This window comes from Stegodyphus dumicola, chromosome X2, assembly GCF_044657685.1.
Source record: "Stegodyphus dumicola isolate Sdum_Otavi_A_Nest chromosome X2, ASM4465768v1".
Lineage (NCBI taxonomy): Eukaryota > Metazoa > Arthropoda > Arachnida > Araneae > Eresidae > Stegodyphus > Stegodyphus dumicola.
Window position 1 is genome coordinate 86,301,889 of NC_140781.1, and position 14,159 is coordinate 86,316,047.

The 14,159-nt window shown below is 31.3% G+C and overlaps 1 protein-coding gene across 4 annotated transcripts in view; it reads right to left on the minus strand.

Annotated features, from left to right (window-relative positions):
• Positions 1–3,431: 3,431 nt before the first annotated feature.
• The window catches only part of LOC118191675 (DNA damage-regulated autophagy modulator protein 1-like), an 82,308-nt gene continuing 71,580 nt past the window's right edge, over positions 3,432–14,159 (minus strand). For all 4 annotated transcript variants that reach the window (XM_035362508.2, XM_035362509.2, XM_085809090.1 and 1 more), the window contains exons 5-7: positions 11,550–11,721; positions 8,874–8,971; positions 3,432–4,118 (exon numbers count right to left, since the gene is read on the minus strand). In XM_035362508.2, coding sequence (XP_035218399.1) covers positions 3,933–4,118; positions 8,874–8,971; positions 11,550–11,721 — 456 coding nt within the window. In that variant the 3' untranslated portion in view covers positions 3,432–3,932. The remainder of the gene's footprint in view (positions 4,119–8,873; positions 8,972–11,549; positions 11,722–14,159) is intronic.

Genomic DNA, 14,159 nt, shown 5'->3' on the forward strand with positions numbered 1-14,159 from the left:
GGTACGAACTGCGCCAAATTTGATCGAAGATCACCGTCCCCCAACTTATCTAATCCTCGAACTGCGCGACGTTCTCTGTCCCCTATTTCTTCCCAAGAAGATTGGGTGCTACAAAAAGTCATTTATCGCCATTAATGAGACATTTTATTGAGACTGCAAGCCTTTATTTCCGTTTATCAATGTTGTAAAAATTAGGCATGCAAAACAAATATTAATTTAAAGTCTGGCGTGTGCTAAAGTAAAAATAAATTTCTTTTACACTCATTTTAAAGTTTTATGATGCTTAAAGGAATGATAAGCCAGATCTTTTTTATTCTCTGTAAGAATTAAAAACTTTCCAAGTTGTATATTTTAGTCGCTGATATATATAATATATATATATATATATATATATATCAGTTTTGAATAATAAAATTGATAGATTATTGACATACACAAAACTGATACATAATCAACCTATCACACATCGGATTTGTAGCTCACCTTAAATAAGTTTCTTGTCTAGATAAATATTAACAAATCTTCTTAGATAGCAGAATGGTTTTAACTTTCAAATTTACCATTTTAGGTAAACAGTTCTAATTTAATTAAAAAAATTATTTTTATTAAATCTAAAAATTGGACTTCTTAAGTCATTCTAAATTCACACTAATATTATTGCAATATATTTCCGTATTAAGCTTTCCATTTTTAGTCATTGAAGTTATTTTAAGGTTATTTAACTTTGTTACAAATTCCATATTTTAATACTAGAAACGTTTAAATATTTATTCTGTTTTCCACCTGATGTACTTTGGCATACATTTAATTTCTAATACACATTTAATTAATAACTTAATAATTATGAGCGTCAGCAGAATTTTAATAATTAACAAAAAAAATTCAAACTCCCTTATATTCATATCCTGGGATTTTCAGTTCTCTTTTGGATTATTGGATTGGATTATTCAATTATGGCAAAGCACACGAGGGCTATCTGCCTAAAGGGAGGGATGCCTTCGTGGAGGACTTTCTAAGGGAAACTGGCTCGTATACACGTTACACATGGGGAAAACCACGAAAACGCCCATGCAGCCAGCCCGTTCGCGGTGTTCAAACGTCGGACCGAACTACCAGTGTTCAACGTCTTTACCGCTCGGCCGCTTTCAGTTACCTTTTAATGCATTTCTTTTTCACATATTGTTGCACTGTACTCCAGTTTTCATGTATGTAGAATTTATATACTTTATATTGTATTTATGCCAATTTATATTTAAATGATAATTTTTACAAATTCTTGCATCACAACTCTAGTTAACAGAAGATGTTAACACCTTGGCAAAGCTTAATCTTCAGCATGTAGCTTAGTTTCTAACCTAGTTTCAGGCTGAATTATTTGTAAAATTAATTACTTGAAATTGTTTTTAACAAAGATGGTTGCTAAATCACGCTAATAATATTTCTAACTGTTGTAATTTATAATGCAACGAGTTCATGTGATTTATAATATAATTCATTTATAATTTTTTCTGCAGTACTGAAATTAATAGCAGATACTGATAATGTTATACATTTAGATTACAATGATTTAGATTGCCATTGCCTTCTTCACTGATGCTTTTATGCTGCGTTCCTAATATTTCATAATGACATACAAATAAGTTTAACTCATTCACCAAACATGTAAATCTCTAATGCCTATTTTAGTTCTTACGTGTGCTGTATCTTCTATTTTCTTTAATATAGTGTTCAGCCTAATTTCAAAAGGTCTTATGATTAAGCGGAAAAGTCACTAAACATTGGTAGTTCGACCCGAGTTTCTAGTCCCAGTGATCCCCCAGCTCTTTCTTTTTTTGTACTTATTTACTGTGTAAAAATGTAGCGTAAAAATTTCAGTTAATGAAGTAAAAATACTTTTTTAATTTATTCTTTAAAAATATCGCAAAACTTTTCACCTTTACCTTAGCATATCTTTTTACGAATTTCTCTAATAAGAAAAAATAAGGAAAGAAATTAACTCGGTTTCAGTGATTGATACCTCGGTGCAAATTATATGTAATATTTTCCCAAAAGCATAGAGTTTGTATGGATATCAATAAATTAAGGATTATTTCTCCATCTAATTTTTTTAACATGTTTATTCCAGAATTTTCTTTTCACACTGTAGCGCTTAACTTTATGAGTTTTCTATAATCATTCAATTTCTCTAGCCATAGCAACTTTGCATACCTTCTGACAAGTAATTATATGTAAGTAATTATATGTATAGGCATTAGAGATTACTATCAGTACATTATTCACTGGTTTCACAAGTGCAACTTTTATTTTATACGCAAATCTGCGTAAAATAGCGTTAAAACTTCAGTTATGCGGAGCTCCTGATCGATTGCTTGTTTTAGATTGAATGAAATTAAGCTTAATGTTACTGTTAATTAGCTTGTTATTAATTTAATCATACATTTCTAATTAATTATATGTTCAGATATTTCCAAGTATATTACTCAAACGTTTTGCATCCCAATTTTTAATTTTTGGTTAAAAAAATAAACTTTTATTTATTGAGAGGCCTGATTGATTATATTAATTTGCAGTATTGTTTATCTAATTCCTTTCTTCTAGATAAAATTTAGAAAAAACTTCTTAGCATAATAATTTTAATTTATTTACAATTTATACGTCAGGGTTCCAATGGATAGTAATGTTGTTACAATAGATTTCATGCTAAGCTTTTTTTAAATTTAACTAAATTTAATTTCTGCAAACATTTACATGATTACTTTAATTAACAAAAAATATTTTTAGCACACTTTAACACACTTTGATATGGAATAATTTTTTGCACGCTAGTGAACTCTATTAAATTTTCCAGTCTAGTTCAGACATCTTGACTATTATTGATGTAATTTATTAAAAATATAATTTGTATGTTTTATAATTATTTAATTTATGATATTATTATAATAAATGAAAGATGTTTGTAATGCTAATGTGTATGTTTACCAATACCTTTTATTTTCTTTGTTAGCTCTCGCAGTTATTACTGTTATTCAAGTAATTAGCCTGCTTGTTAGATATTTTTTACTTGTTCTTGTGATATGTAGTTCTATTTATTTATTTTTATTTTCCTCTTGGCTACAGTTGGCTTCGAAAAGTTAAATTGTAACCCTGTAGGCAGCAGGGAAAAAAAATTTTGATTGGCGCAGTTGGACTATAGCTCGACCAGGGGGGGGGGATTTTCATTAGCGCAGTTGGAGTACACCCAATTAGACTTTGTTTGCAAGAAGTCAAAGCTGAGCAGCAATGAAGGTTTTATATAGTTAAATATTTATTTCTATTCTGATTTTATTTACCATTTCCTGTTCTGAAATTAGAAATGTGAATTTTTCCTTTGTCTTTGAAAAAAAAAAAAAAGATGTCTTTGAAAATGCAAAGCAATAAAGCTGATGTACTACTCATATTCAACAATAAAACTTTATTTATAACATAAATTAAATTAAGAAGATAATAAAATAAGTTAACCAAAATATGCTGAGGAAAACAGTTTTCACTAGTAATTTTCATCATTTTACTGGATCACGGCTCTCTGATTAATGAAAGGCTGGGTATTGAGAATACTATTATGAGTATTAATATGATTATCTGCACACGATCTTAGATTATGCTGCAATGTCAATGGTTTAAACAAAACGCAGGAAACGTCTGCTATCCCGAAATGCATAGAAAATAATTGCATTATTAAATCCTAAATAAACTAGAATTACATGCAAATAGCATTGGGATTAAGTGCTGCATTTCATTGCACATTCTGGAATTGAAATAAAGTAAAATAAGAAAACAATTTCTCCTTAATTTGATCTCTCTTCTCAATTGATCAGAATATGCATGAAATTCAGAACTATTTGAATACTTCAAATGATTTCAAACAGCCTTTGTAGAGGAAAACAGAGTACGTGTCATGAAAGAACTTTCAAAGAAATACTAGGTACTGGATCTTCTTTTTCTTCAAGACACGATTTATGTCGCAGTACTATTCGAAATGACACTCTTTGTAAATCTTTGAAATGAGTCAAAATATGTACAATGCTTAAAATGCAGAGAGCCCACTCGCAGAATGCACAGATCATGTAAGCTGTACTATACTGAAATAAAAGAAAGAAATTTCTGATTATTCCCTTGAACACAAAAAAAAGCAGGTTCTGAAAACATGAAATCTATAATTGTATTAATGAAACATAGAGCGCAAAAATATTAAGGAGACAGATTACAGATAAGAAACTTATATTTTTTAAAAACATTTTATCAGCTCTAAGAAAGATATGGCGGAAAAGCTAAAATCAATTAAAATAAATCATTTAAATGATGTTAAAATATGAAAAATGCTTTAAAACCTAGTAGTACATTGATGAAATAGAATACAAAATGCTAAAATACAGTAATGCTACTTGCTTAATTTAAAGTTTGAAGAATAAGATAATGGATTAATTTAGAAGTCAAACAAGAAAAATCAGCGTTATATTTTCAAATTTTCACAGGACTAGTTTGGATGGTTCTACCGAACCATCATCCTCAGCTGCAAAAGCGCAAATGAACGAGATAAGATATAGTGATTAGATAAGATAAGATAACATGGGCAGGACTCAAGCTACTGGCGCCATCTGTTGATGAAACCAGAAATAAAACATAATTTCTTTAAAAAAATGGATTGGAATTAGGGTCGTTAACTAGAACAGAAAGATTTTTTTGAATGTGAAAACTGAAATTTTGCTTTAAGGAACATGAGGCATATGTTAGAAAAAAAGGAAACACAGAAGTCTTCTGTTACCCAGCTTCCCCCCCCTCCCCGGGGGTTGATTCAGGCGAACACCTGGGAAGTACTGGTTAGGATCTGTACCTAGGCAGTCTCAACCACGGGGGCATAATAACAGACTTCACAGAAGGCCTGAGGGCTCTCGGGACAGAGTAAGGCTCGGCAGGGACCGTACTGGTACTGCCTTTGTCTGTCCTTGCTCTGTGGGGTCGCAACATTGTGGATTGATCAAGGGTGGGGCGGCACTAATTTCGATGGACGTATATTAGGCCGCATTAGGACGGAAGCCGTCTCGTTCCATCAGCGTTGTTACCAAGCATTGTTGGCCCGAAAATCCCACTTTCAATTTTTTGATGCCAAAATTATTCAAGAAACATCTTCCATTGGTGAACTGGATTTTTTAGAGGCTTTTACATTCAAAAAAATATTTCTGTTCCAGTTAACGACCCTAATTCCAATCCATCTTTACAGTCAGCCTTCAAAGAAATTATGTTTCAATTCCGGTTTCATCAACAGATAGCGCCAGTAGCGTGACTCCTGTCCATGTTATCTAATCACTATATCTTATCTCGTTCATTTGTGCTTTTGCAGCTGAGATGATGGTTCGGTAAAACCATCCAAAACTAGTCGTGTGAAAATTTGAAAATATAACGCTGATTTTTGTTGTTTAACTTCTAAATTAATACTTGTTCGGCGTGTTATTTATCTTAAGATAATGGATGTTTTGGATCCAACAACGCATTTTCGTCCTTCAGGGCTTAAATGACAATAGTAGCTCATAGCTAAAACATCTGAGGAAATTTTTAAAGTTCGTTTACAAAGCCTTTTATTAATTTTACATTCCATTTATTCCCATTCTCTTTATTATGGGACTGCTGTGTTTAGCTACATATTATGGTTTTACATAAGCATCACTTTAATAGCTTTTAAATGTTACAGTTACAAAGCAGCTATATGGATATTCACAGAAATATCTAAACGTTCGTTTGGGTTCCAAGTCCGACTGTGTATTTTTAGTTGTTTGAAAATAATCTCTGTAAGTTCCAGGAAAGGGACAATTTTCAGTTTTGAGCGACTATTTTATACTTCGGTTTGTAAAATATTAATTTTAATCAATACTTTTTTACTTATGTTAAATCTTTCCTGAAGTTCTACTATTTCGTCTACTCCATCAGAATATCTAAAAGAAGACAGTTTTAAATGTAAGCGAAACTCTTAAGTTTAGGAGACAGAGCCGCGAACATCAACTTGCAATATGAAACTCCTCAGTTACTGCCTGCCTTAACGCTGTTGCTACAAACCACTGAGGATGTTTCTAATTGAAAACTTAAGTCTTGTAATGCGAAGCCATATTATTTAACTTTAAATTTAAACTTGCAAATACGTTGAATCATTGTAGCCTGGGCGAAAGGCCGCAAGTAGCGAAAGTTAATTTTGTGAATTGTTTTAGTTCTGTAACTTTAAGTCGATGTTGAAATAAATCCTTCAGTTATTTCACGTTCTATTTACTTAGAGCTGAGGAAAGGGCGGGACGAAAATTCGTAGAGAAGTCTTGAAGTTTAGACTAATGTTTAGTTTAAGTTGAATTGAGTCTAACTTTATAGGTGTAAAGAACTCTTTTCTTCCTATGAAGTCATATCATGTTTATGAAACGTTTGTGGGTTTAAAAATACCGTATTTATTCGAAAAAAATGACCTCCTTAGACTATAAGACGCGCTTTAGATTTTAAGATAAATTTTAAGAAATAAAATTGCAGGTAGAGCACGTTTCTGATTAGAATGAAAGGCAAGCTGTCTTATTAAATATTATATTTTAATATGGTACAGAAAGAAAAATTCGTAAAAATTAATAATGCATTATTACCTATTCATTTTCAATAATATCAATAAATCTACTAGATGAGGCTATCATAATTAGCGGTAGTTATACAATTTATATAAATGGTAATTACCCGCGTGATTTATTTAGGATTTAAACAGTGTCGTTACTGTAGAGAGTACAATGAATTAACTGTTTTCGCCCAGACTAGAATTTCATTTCTTAAAATATCGATTATAAAACCATAGCAAAATGTAGAACAAAAATTTAGCAACTGAAAAAGGGGGCTTATAGTTGGAAAAACACAGCTTACGTATATTAAAGTTTGCTGAATTTTTAGGAAAATATTCTTTACATTTATATTATTATGTGTATTTATATACGAGTATATAGCATGGCAATAAACTTAAAATTTAAGGCTGTTCAATCAGGAAATAATCGGAATTAATTAATTTTTAAACGAAAACAGATTCATAATTGTTTATTGGTTCGAAAATAGAATTAAAGTTCGAAAATCGCACATTATTCTCATTTTATGTGAATATTCGAGTCTAAAGAGATGATCGAAACACAATCAATACAATGAATAAATAACTAAAACGAGAATAAATAAATGAATATATAAAAAAAAAACTAAACTCAGTGGCGTAACAGTCCTAATGGGCCAAGGCCTGCAGTGCCCGAAATCTGCTTTCTTGACCGTGGGCCCCGGAAGCATACGCCCTGAACAAGTGGTTAGCTTGTCGCAAGGACCCCCAGTGTTTAGTCCTCAAGCGAACTGGGTACTCATTTTATCGCCCCAAGAGATGGAAATCAAAGGATGAAAGGCTGAGCCGACCTTGCCCAGCCCGGGAATCGAACCCCGGACCTGTGGTGCTGCTGCGCAATGCGCTAGCCACTGCGCCACCGGGCAGTAAATGAATACATAAATAACATGAAAAAGATAAGGAATCATAGAAACATGTAACAGTTTGATTAGAATAAACACATAATTATAGTAGTATCAAATGGTCACTTAATTAATATGAATAACTTCAAAGAACATGCTCAAGAACAGCTAAATAGTATTTGAAATTGTAATATTGGTATTATAAGTTTTATTAATTGCCTAAATTCAATCCTTTATTTTTTCGTGCGTCTGGATATCAACAAGGATAAGAACTGCCACGAATATAATTCTGGGTAAGAATAATGTGAGGAAGGTATTTGAGACTTTTTTTCCTGACCCAGTCCTTCCTGTAAAGTGTAAAGGAATGCTACCTGAAACAATATTTTGATATTGGCCAGAAGAAACTTTAGATTTATTAGATTATTATTGCCTTCATTTGCAGAAGGTAAGTACCAAAAACAGCAATGTTGGTAGAGTTGGACGATGATGAAGAGAATGTTTTTTTAATTATTTATGTTTCTTTCTTAAAACTCTTTAAATAAAAGAGAAGTTACGTAAAAACCAAATGGTAGGAAACTGTTATGAAAAATAAGTCATCAGAATGGAAAACACTTTATAAAAATTTTGATTCATATGATTAAACGTTTGAAATCATGTTTATGTGTTTATTTTATTTTATTTACAAGTAATCCTTAATTTAAGGGAAACTGAATTATGTTAAGATATTATTAAAGTTGTATGGTAGTTAATGCCGAATTCAAATCTTTTACTCCACTGGACAAAGCTAGAAAGAATTAGCATCTATTGTTATTAGAGTGGGTGAGAGACATTACATAATAAAAGCATGCGTATGAAGGACGATAATGTATAATGTGACCTGATAGATTTGTCGACTTAAAATTGATTTTTAAGGATAGTGGAGGGAACAAAATATGTTTTGTGGAGTATAATTCTAGTAAGCAGTTCATAAGTAATGCTTACGTCTATTTCGTCAACACTCTTCATAACAATATGTAAAACTAAATCAGGATACTCAAATAGCTTGCTTTAAGCATACTCAAGTAGTTTGCTTAAGTGTAGTTTAAACAAGGTAGAGTGTAGTTTAAGCAAGTGTAGTTTATACAAGGTAGTAGTTTTATTTGTCCTATTTCTTTGGCATATACTACAAGTTCAATTACGAAAAACTCAGATAGAAAAAGTAAACTCTTGTAAGAAAACATTCATTGATTACACCAGTTTACTTAATAGAAATTACAACAATTAAATACTAGAAAATTTGCTTTCTAATCATTTAAAAGAGAAATATCGTTTAGGATACTGCTGCAAGTTGTACATAGCAAGCAAATATTAGCAGTAAAATATTCGTTTGAAAAACTTACCTTAATAGGCATAACATATGCTATAGCTTTCATAGACTCAAAATCAAATGGATTTGGACCAAGTTCTTCAAGGATGAATGATATCATAGGATATAAAGCTGTTTTTGTCAAGAAAATACCTTTAAGTAAGTACAGAAGTAAAAATAAACTTCACAGGCAGTTAAAATTGTGAAATAAAAACACTGTTCTGCATCTTCCATTTATATTTAAAAAACTTAAAATAGTAATTATAATCTAGGAAAAGATTTGTTTTAATGATCTGACCATATGCACCTTGATATAGTATAATTAAGGCAAGAGTAACTGTAATTTTTAGGTGGTAATGAGCTCGAATTTTATTTTAATAATAACATAACAAACAGCTAATTAAATAGAAAAATATATTCGGTTTAAACGATGTTCTGCAGTCAATACATTGAGCAAAAAGTATGATATTAAAATTTAAAAAGGATACAGTCCATTTCCAGAGATTTAACTTTTAAAGCTACCTGTTATTTACCATATTTTTACCACAGAGTGTATAATTTAAATTGCAGGCAAAACGCACAATAGGATACTATTTGATTTTAAAGTACTTATATTTTGTAAATAAATTTCTATTTAAAATCGGATTCATGTTTCAGTTATGCAGAAAGAAAATCACGAAATATCACCCAAGAACAAAAGGTGGATAAAAAGTGATTTTGAGGAGTACTCCAACAGTTTATTTATATATTTTTAAAATTAAGAGATATATGGGTTATACGGGTGATCATGCATAGAATTTTGTGAGAAAGTTTATAATCTTTGTAAAACTTTATACATATGAGGTTAATTCATAACGTAATAGAAGGAGAACATTAAAAGTGTTTAAGCAATTAATTGTTTTTATCGAATAAAAATAATTGCTAATTTCCCAGCAATTGATAAACACTTCAGGCTTCAAAACTGTAAAGAAAGATAATGGTGCATTCTCGTTTGCTGAAACATGTGAGAAACCCACCTGGTAATCTCTGTGGATAATTTATTCAATGCATTCTGAATTAGTTTTGAATAAAAAGAGGAATATATGCTGAAAATGAACATATCATTGATACTATAGCTGACAGTTTTTAGACTATTACGTTTCTGGAGATGGAAACATGAAAAAATCATCTATGCCTTCGCTGGGATTCGAACCACAGATCTTCCTCTGTTTATGTATTAACGCAAGCGCATTGGACAATGAACATATCATTGATACTATAGCTGACAGTTTTTAGACTATTACGTTTCTGGAGATGGAAACATGAAAAATCATCTATGCCTTCGCTGGGATTCGAACTACAGATCTTCCTCTGTTTATGTATTAACGCAAGCACATTGGCGCAATTTGGAGATTTTTTACAAATGATTAAAATTACTTATCAGGTACAAGTTGGTGATTTTCATGAATTTCTTTAAAAAGATTGCTGAACTATCAGTATTTATCGTAGAATACACTTTAGCAATTTAGAACACAAATTTTAATCATTAAGAAAGGATTATATGATATGATAAGAAATAAAACAAATTTTCCAAGAAAACTTTATGTAGCTATTTTTGCGTTGTTTTCGTACATATCGATCTATTTTCACTTAAGCAATTTGCACTGCGCATCAGCTGTCTTCCAAACCATTCTCATCCCTATTTCCTTTAACAATTTTAGGGCAAAATATTATACTCCTGCAGAAATATTATCCTAGTTTCTTCCATTGCTGGCAAATTTCACAACCACATACTTTAAAACTGAGTTTAAAGCAAAAATATCACAGAGGTTGTTTTAAGTTGCCAGGGTTTGGAACATTCTAAAAATTTGACAATGTCTACTAAGATGGTTGTGTTAACAGGTAAGTACAGACTTCCATTTGCTAGCTGGACGTGCCCAAAACTTACAACATGATGCAGTAACTCCTTAAATTCTCTCACACTTAAAGAGCAACTGGGGAGAGGCTTGAGACACAGTCAACCAAATCCAGTTGGTGACGATTTGTCATTCTCGACATTTGAATTTCCGTCGGAGTAGAGAATATTAAGTTTTCAGCACGGGGAACTTAAAAGATCAATAGCGCCTTAACCAGGATTAGAAACACGAATCTTTCAAATGCCAGCTGCGCGTGCTAACCACGAGAGTACATATGAAGGGGGTTGCAATAATTCTTTACAATATAATTTCTTTCTTTCCAAGAACTAAATTTCAAATTCTGAAAGAATTTTGCCTTCAATGAAATTTAACATCTTAGAATGATTTGAATTACGAAAGCCTCATTACGATAAATTATCAAAAACTGTATTATAGGAATTGAATTGCATGCATTTTACTAGGATTATTTTAGCAAAATTATGGTTTCATGAGAGCTTTTTAATTCACAGAATGTTTTTTATACTCACAGAGAATTTTAAATAATACACAGAATAATTGTTTAATTACTCTGCATATTACTCAAAACATGTTGAAAAGTTTAATATATTTTTAAATAAACTGCAGGTTGCGAATTGTTTATGAATTTTTTGTGGAATTCATTAAATCTAGAGCATTCCTTAAATGCACAACTAAACCAAATTACAAAAATATACTAGCAGTACGAATAATCTGAAAGTATAATTATTATGAGTAATATGCTTTTATTCTATATTTTTTGTGACAAGACTTAAAAGAGAAATATTTTAAAAGGATACTGATGATGAAAAATATGAAGTATATGACAATAAAGAATAACTTGATGCTTTTTTCTGTTTTCGTAGTATATGGGAGGCAGAACCAAAGAGCGGCCCAAACATACTGAAACAGAGCTCCTCCTATAAGAATCATGCTAGCTCCTGTACCATGCTCATAAAGTACTGTTACCACCTGTAAAATGGTGTATTTTAATTTGCATCAGACGAAAAAATAATACATATATATTTCTTTTTTAAATGTTTAAATGTAATCTAGCAACGTATTTTCACCTTTTTAACTCTCCGTGCTTCAGATCTACGTGGAAACAAAAATTGCGTTTTACTCTCATTTGCTATAAAATGTGAGAAAGCCATATGTTATTCTTTATGGATAATTTATGTAATGTATTCTGAAATTACTAAATCTTACAGAGAAATTCTGTTAAGCAGTAACATAGTTTCGCATCTGTATGGAATCAATTTTTAATTTCATTGGAAATAAATGTATAAAAATAAAATTAAACAGAATTAAATCTTAGGATAACAAACATTAAATTTACCAATTCCTGAGGAAGATCGAAAGCTAATTGGATGGATTAATTAGAAAATTCGATAGACTATTGATTCGGTCCTCTATGCGATTAAGTTAAGTCGTTTGAATATGTCATGATAAAGGCTACCTGCCCAAAGAAGTGAAGACTTCGTGGAGGACTGTCTAAGGGAAATTGACCCGTTTTCACGTTGTGCGTTCACCTGAGACAGGATCCGGCTCGAACGCCCAGCATTCAGCGATGGCCATCTATAAGAGATTTGCAGATAATTGAGTTAATATTTTTTCCTAATACTAAATTTGATCTTTGAATTGAATTCGGCATCCTAAAATGCACAAAAGTGTAATAAATATAACACGTTGCTAGATTATACCCCAGGCTTCATCAAAATATCACTTGGCGATGAAACTCGAATCTGAAATATTTTTCAAAGTAAAATTCTGCTGTAACCGTAAGAAATGAACTTGATGAGAAGCCGCAGCTCATATGTGAGAATGCGCATGTTAATTTTCATCGCTGTTGTTCTCATAGATGAAGGTTATGCATTTACAACACTATTTGGATAGTATATTTACTATTGAAAACTTTAACATTTTTAAAAATTTGAAGTTGCGTAGTATCTACCGATATTTTATATGCTTTGACTGATTTAGAGCCATTTAACGGATAAAGAGTATAAAGAATAAGGGCTGGACTGGATTACGGCATTGCACTATCTGCCTAACAGAAGAAACGGCTTCTTGGAGAATTTGCTTGGAAAACTTTTTTATTCACATCATACATGAGCAAAGCTATGAAAACGTTCATTTAGCCAACTCGTTCTCCGAGATTTGAACATCGTTGGTGGGCTATTTAGAGCCCACCAGTAGTGTCTCATGCCTTAGTTTCATTACAGGCATTGAGACAAAGGATTCGTTACTTGTTTAGAATTTACAATTCACATGAAAAAAAGAGATTTTTCAATTTTAAAATAATTCTTTTACAGACAATTTATTTTACGAAAAATTGGACAATTTCCTTTATAGCCAAGCACTTTTCTCTAGAATGATACATGTGCCAGTTTTATAGTTCTAATTAGAAAATGCACTCGAGGCATCAATTTATTTCAATTGGGGCAAGGTATTTTGTAAACATAATAACTACATCTCTTAGTTATTTTCAATAAGCAAAGAACGAAATAGATAAGGAAGATTTTCAAAACTTTTTACTACCAATATACTTACTTTGAAATAAGAGCAGTGTTTTAATATATTAAAAACAGCGCTTTAAAATTAGCGGGGGGGGGCAAAGACGTAATGTTGGCGTAGCTAACTTTCTGCAGAAAGAATTTTCGTATAATTAAGGGTCAGAATTTAGTCTCTAAAATGGAAAATTACGAAAAATTCGACAATTTCCTTTATATCGAAGGAGTTAGATTGGTCTTTTTTAATCCTATAGTTAATTTTCAAAACTATTTTTATTGCTTATTGATTATGTTCGCACTTGCAATGCTTTTGTTTAAAAGGAATTCATCACTGAGTGCTTTATAAACAAATTTTCTCTCCGAAATAAATTGGAAATCAGTAGATCAACCGTAGCAATTATAAAGTTTTCTTTTACTTAAATTCTGGATTGTAAATTTCTGGATGTCAACAAAGCTGTAAGATACAGTGTCTATTACTTTAAATTTTTTATCCAAAACTTTTACTTAACTTCTTTCGAATATATCAAGGAAACAAGTTTCCCTCCTTCCTGAATTTTACACTCAAGTGCAGTCAGATCATATTACCCACCATAATACTGGGGACGATTTCCACGTTTATTCCCAAATCACAGTTAATCCAGCGGTATTTGAAATTTACACAAGAAAGGGCAATAACATATATTGTAATTAATAGGAAAATACTGATTTCAATTTATTCGTATTTTTAAGCTGTTTAGTCAGATAAAATTGAGGTGTTTTCTGATGTTCCACCCCACCAATTACAAAATTTAGTAGAATTGCCATGTTTTGGACGTATTTTTAAATATACATGCAACAGTAGTAAACAAACACATGAGCGTTCTAGACGCAGTGAACACACCTGAATTTACTCGGTTT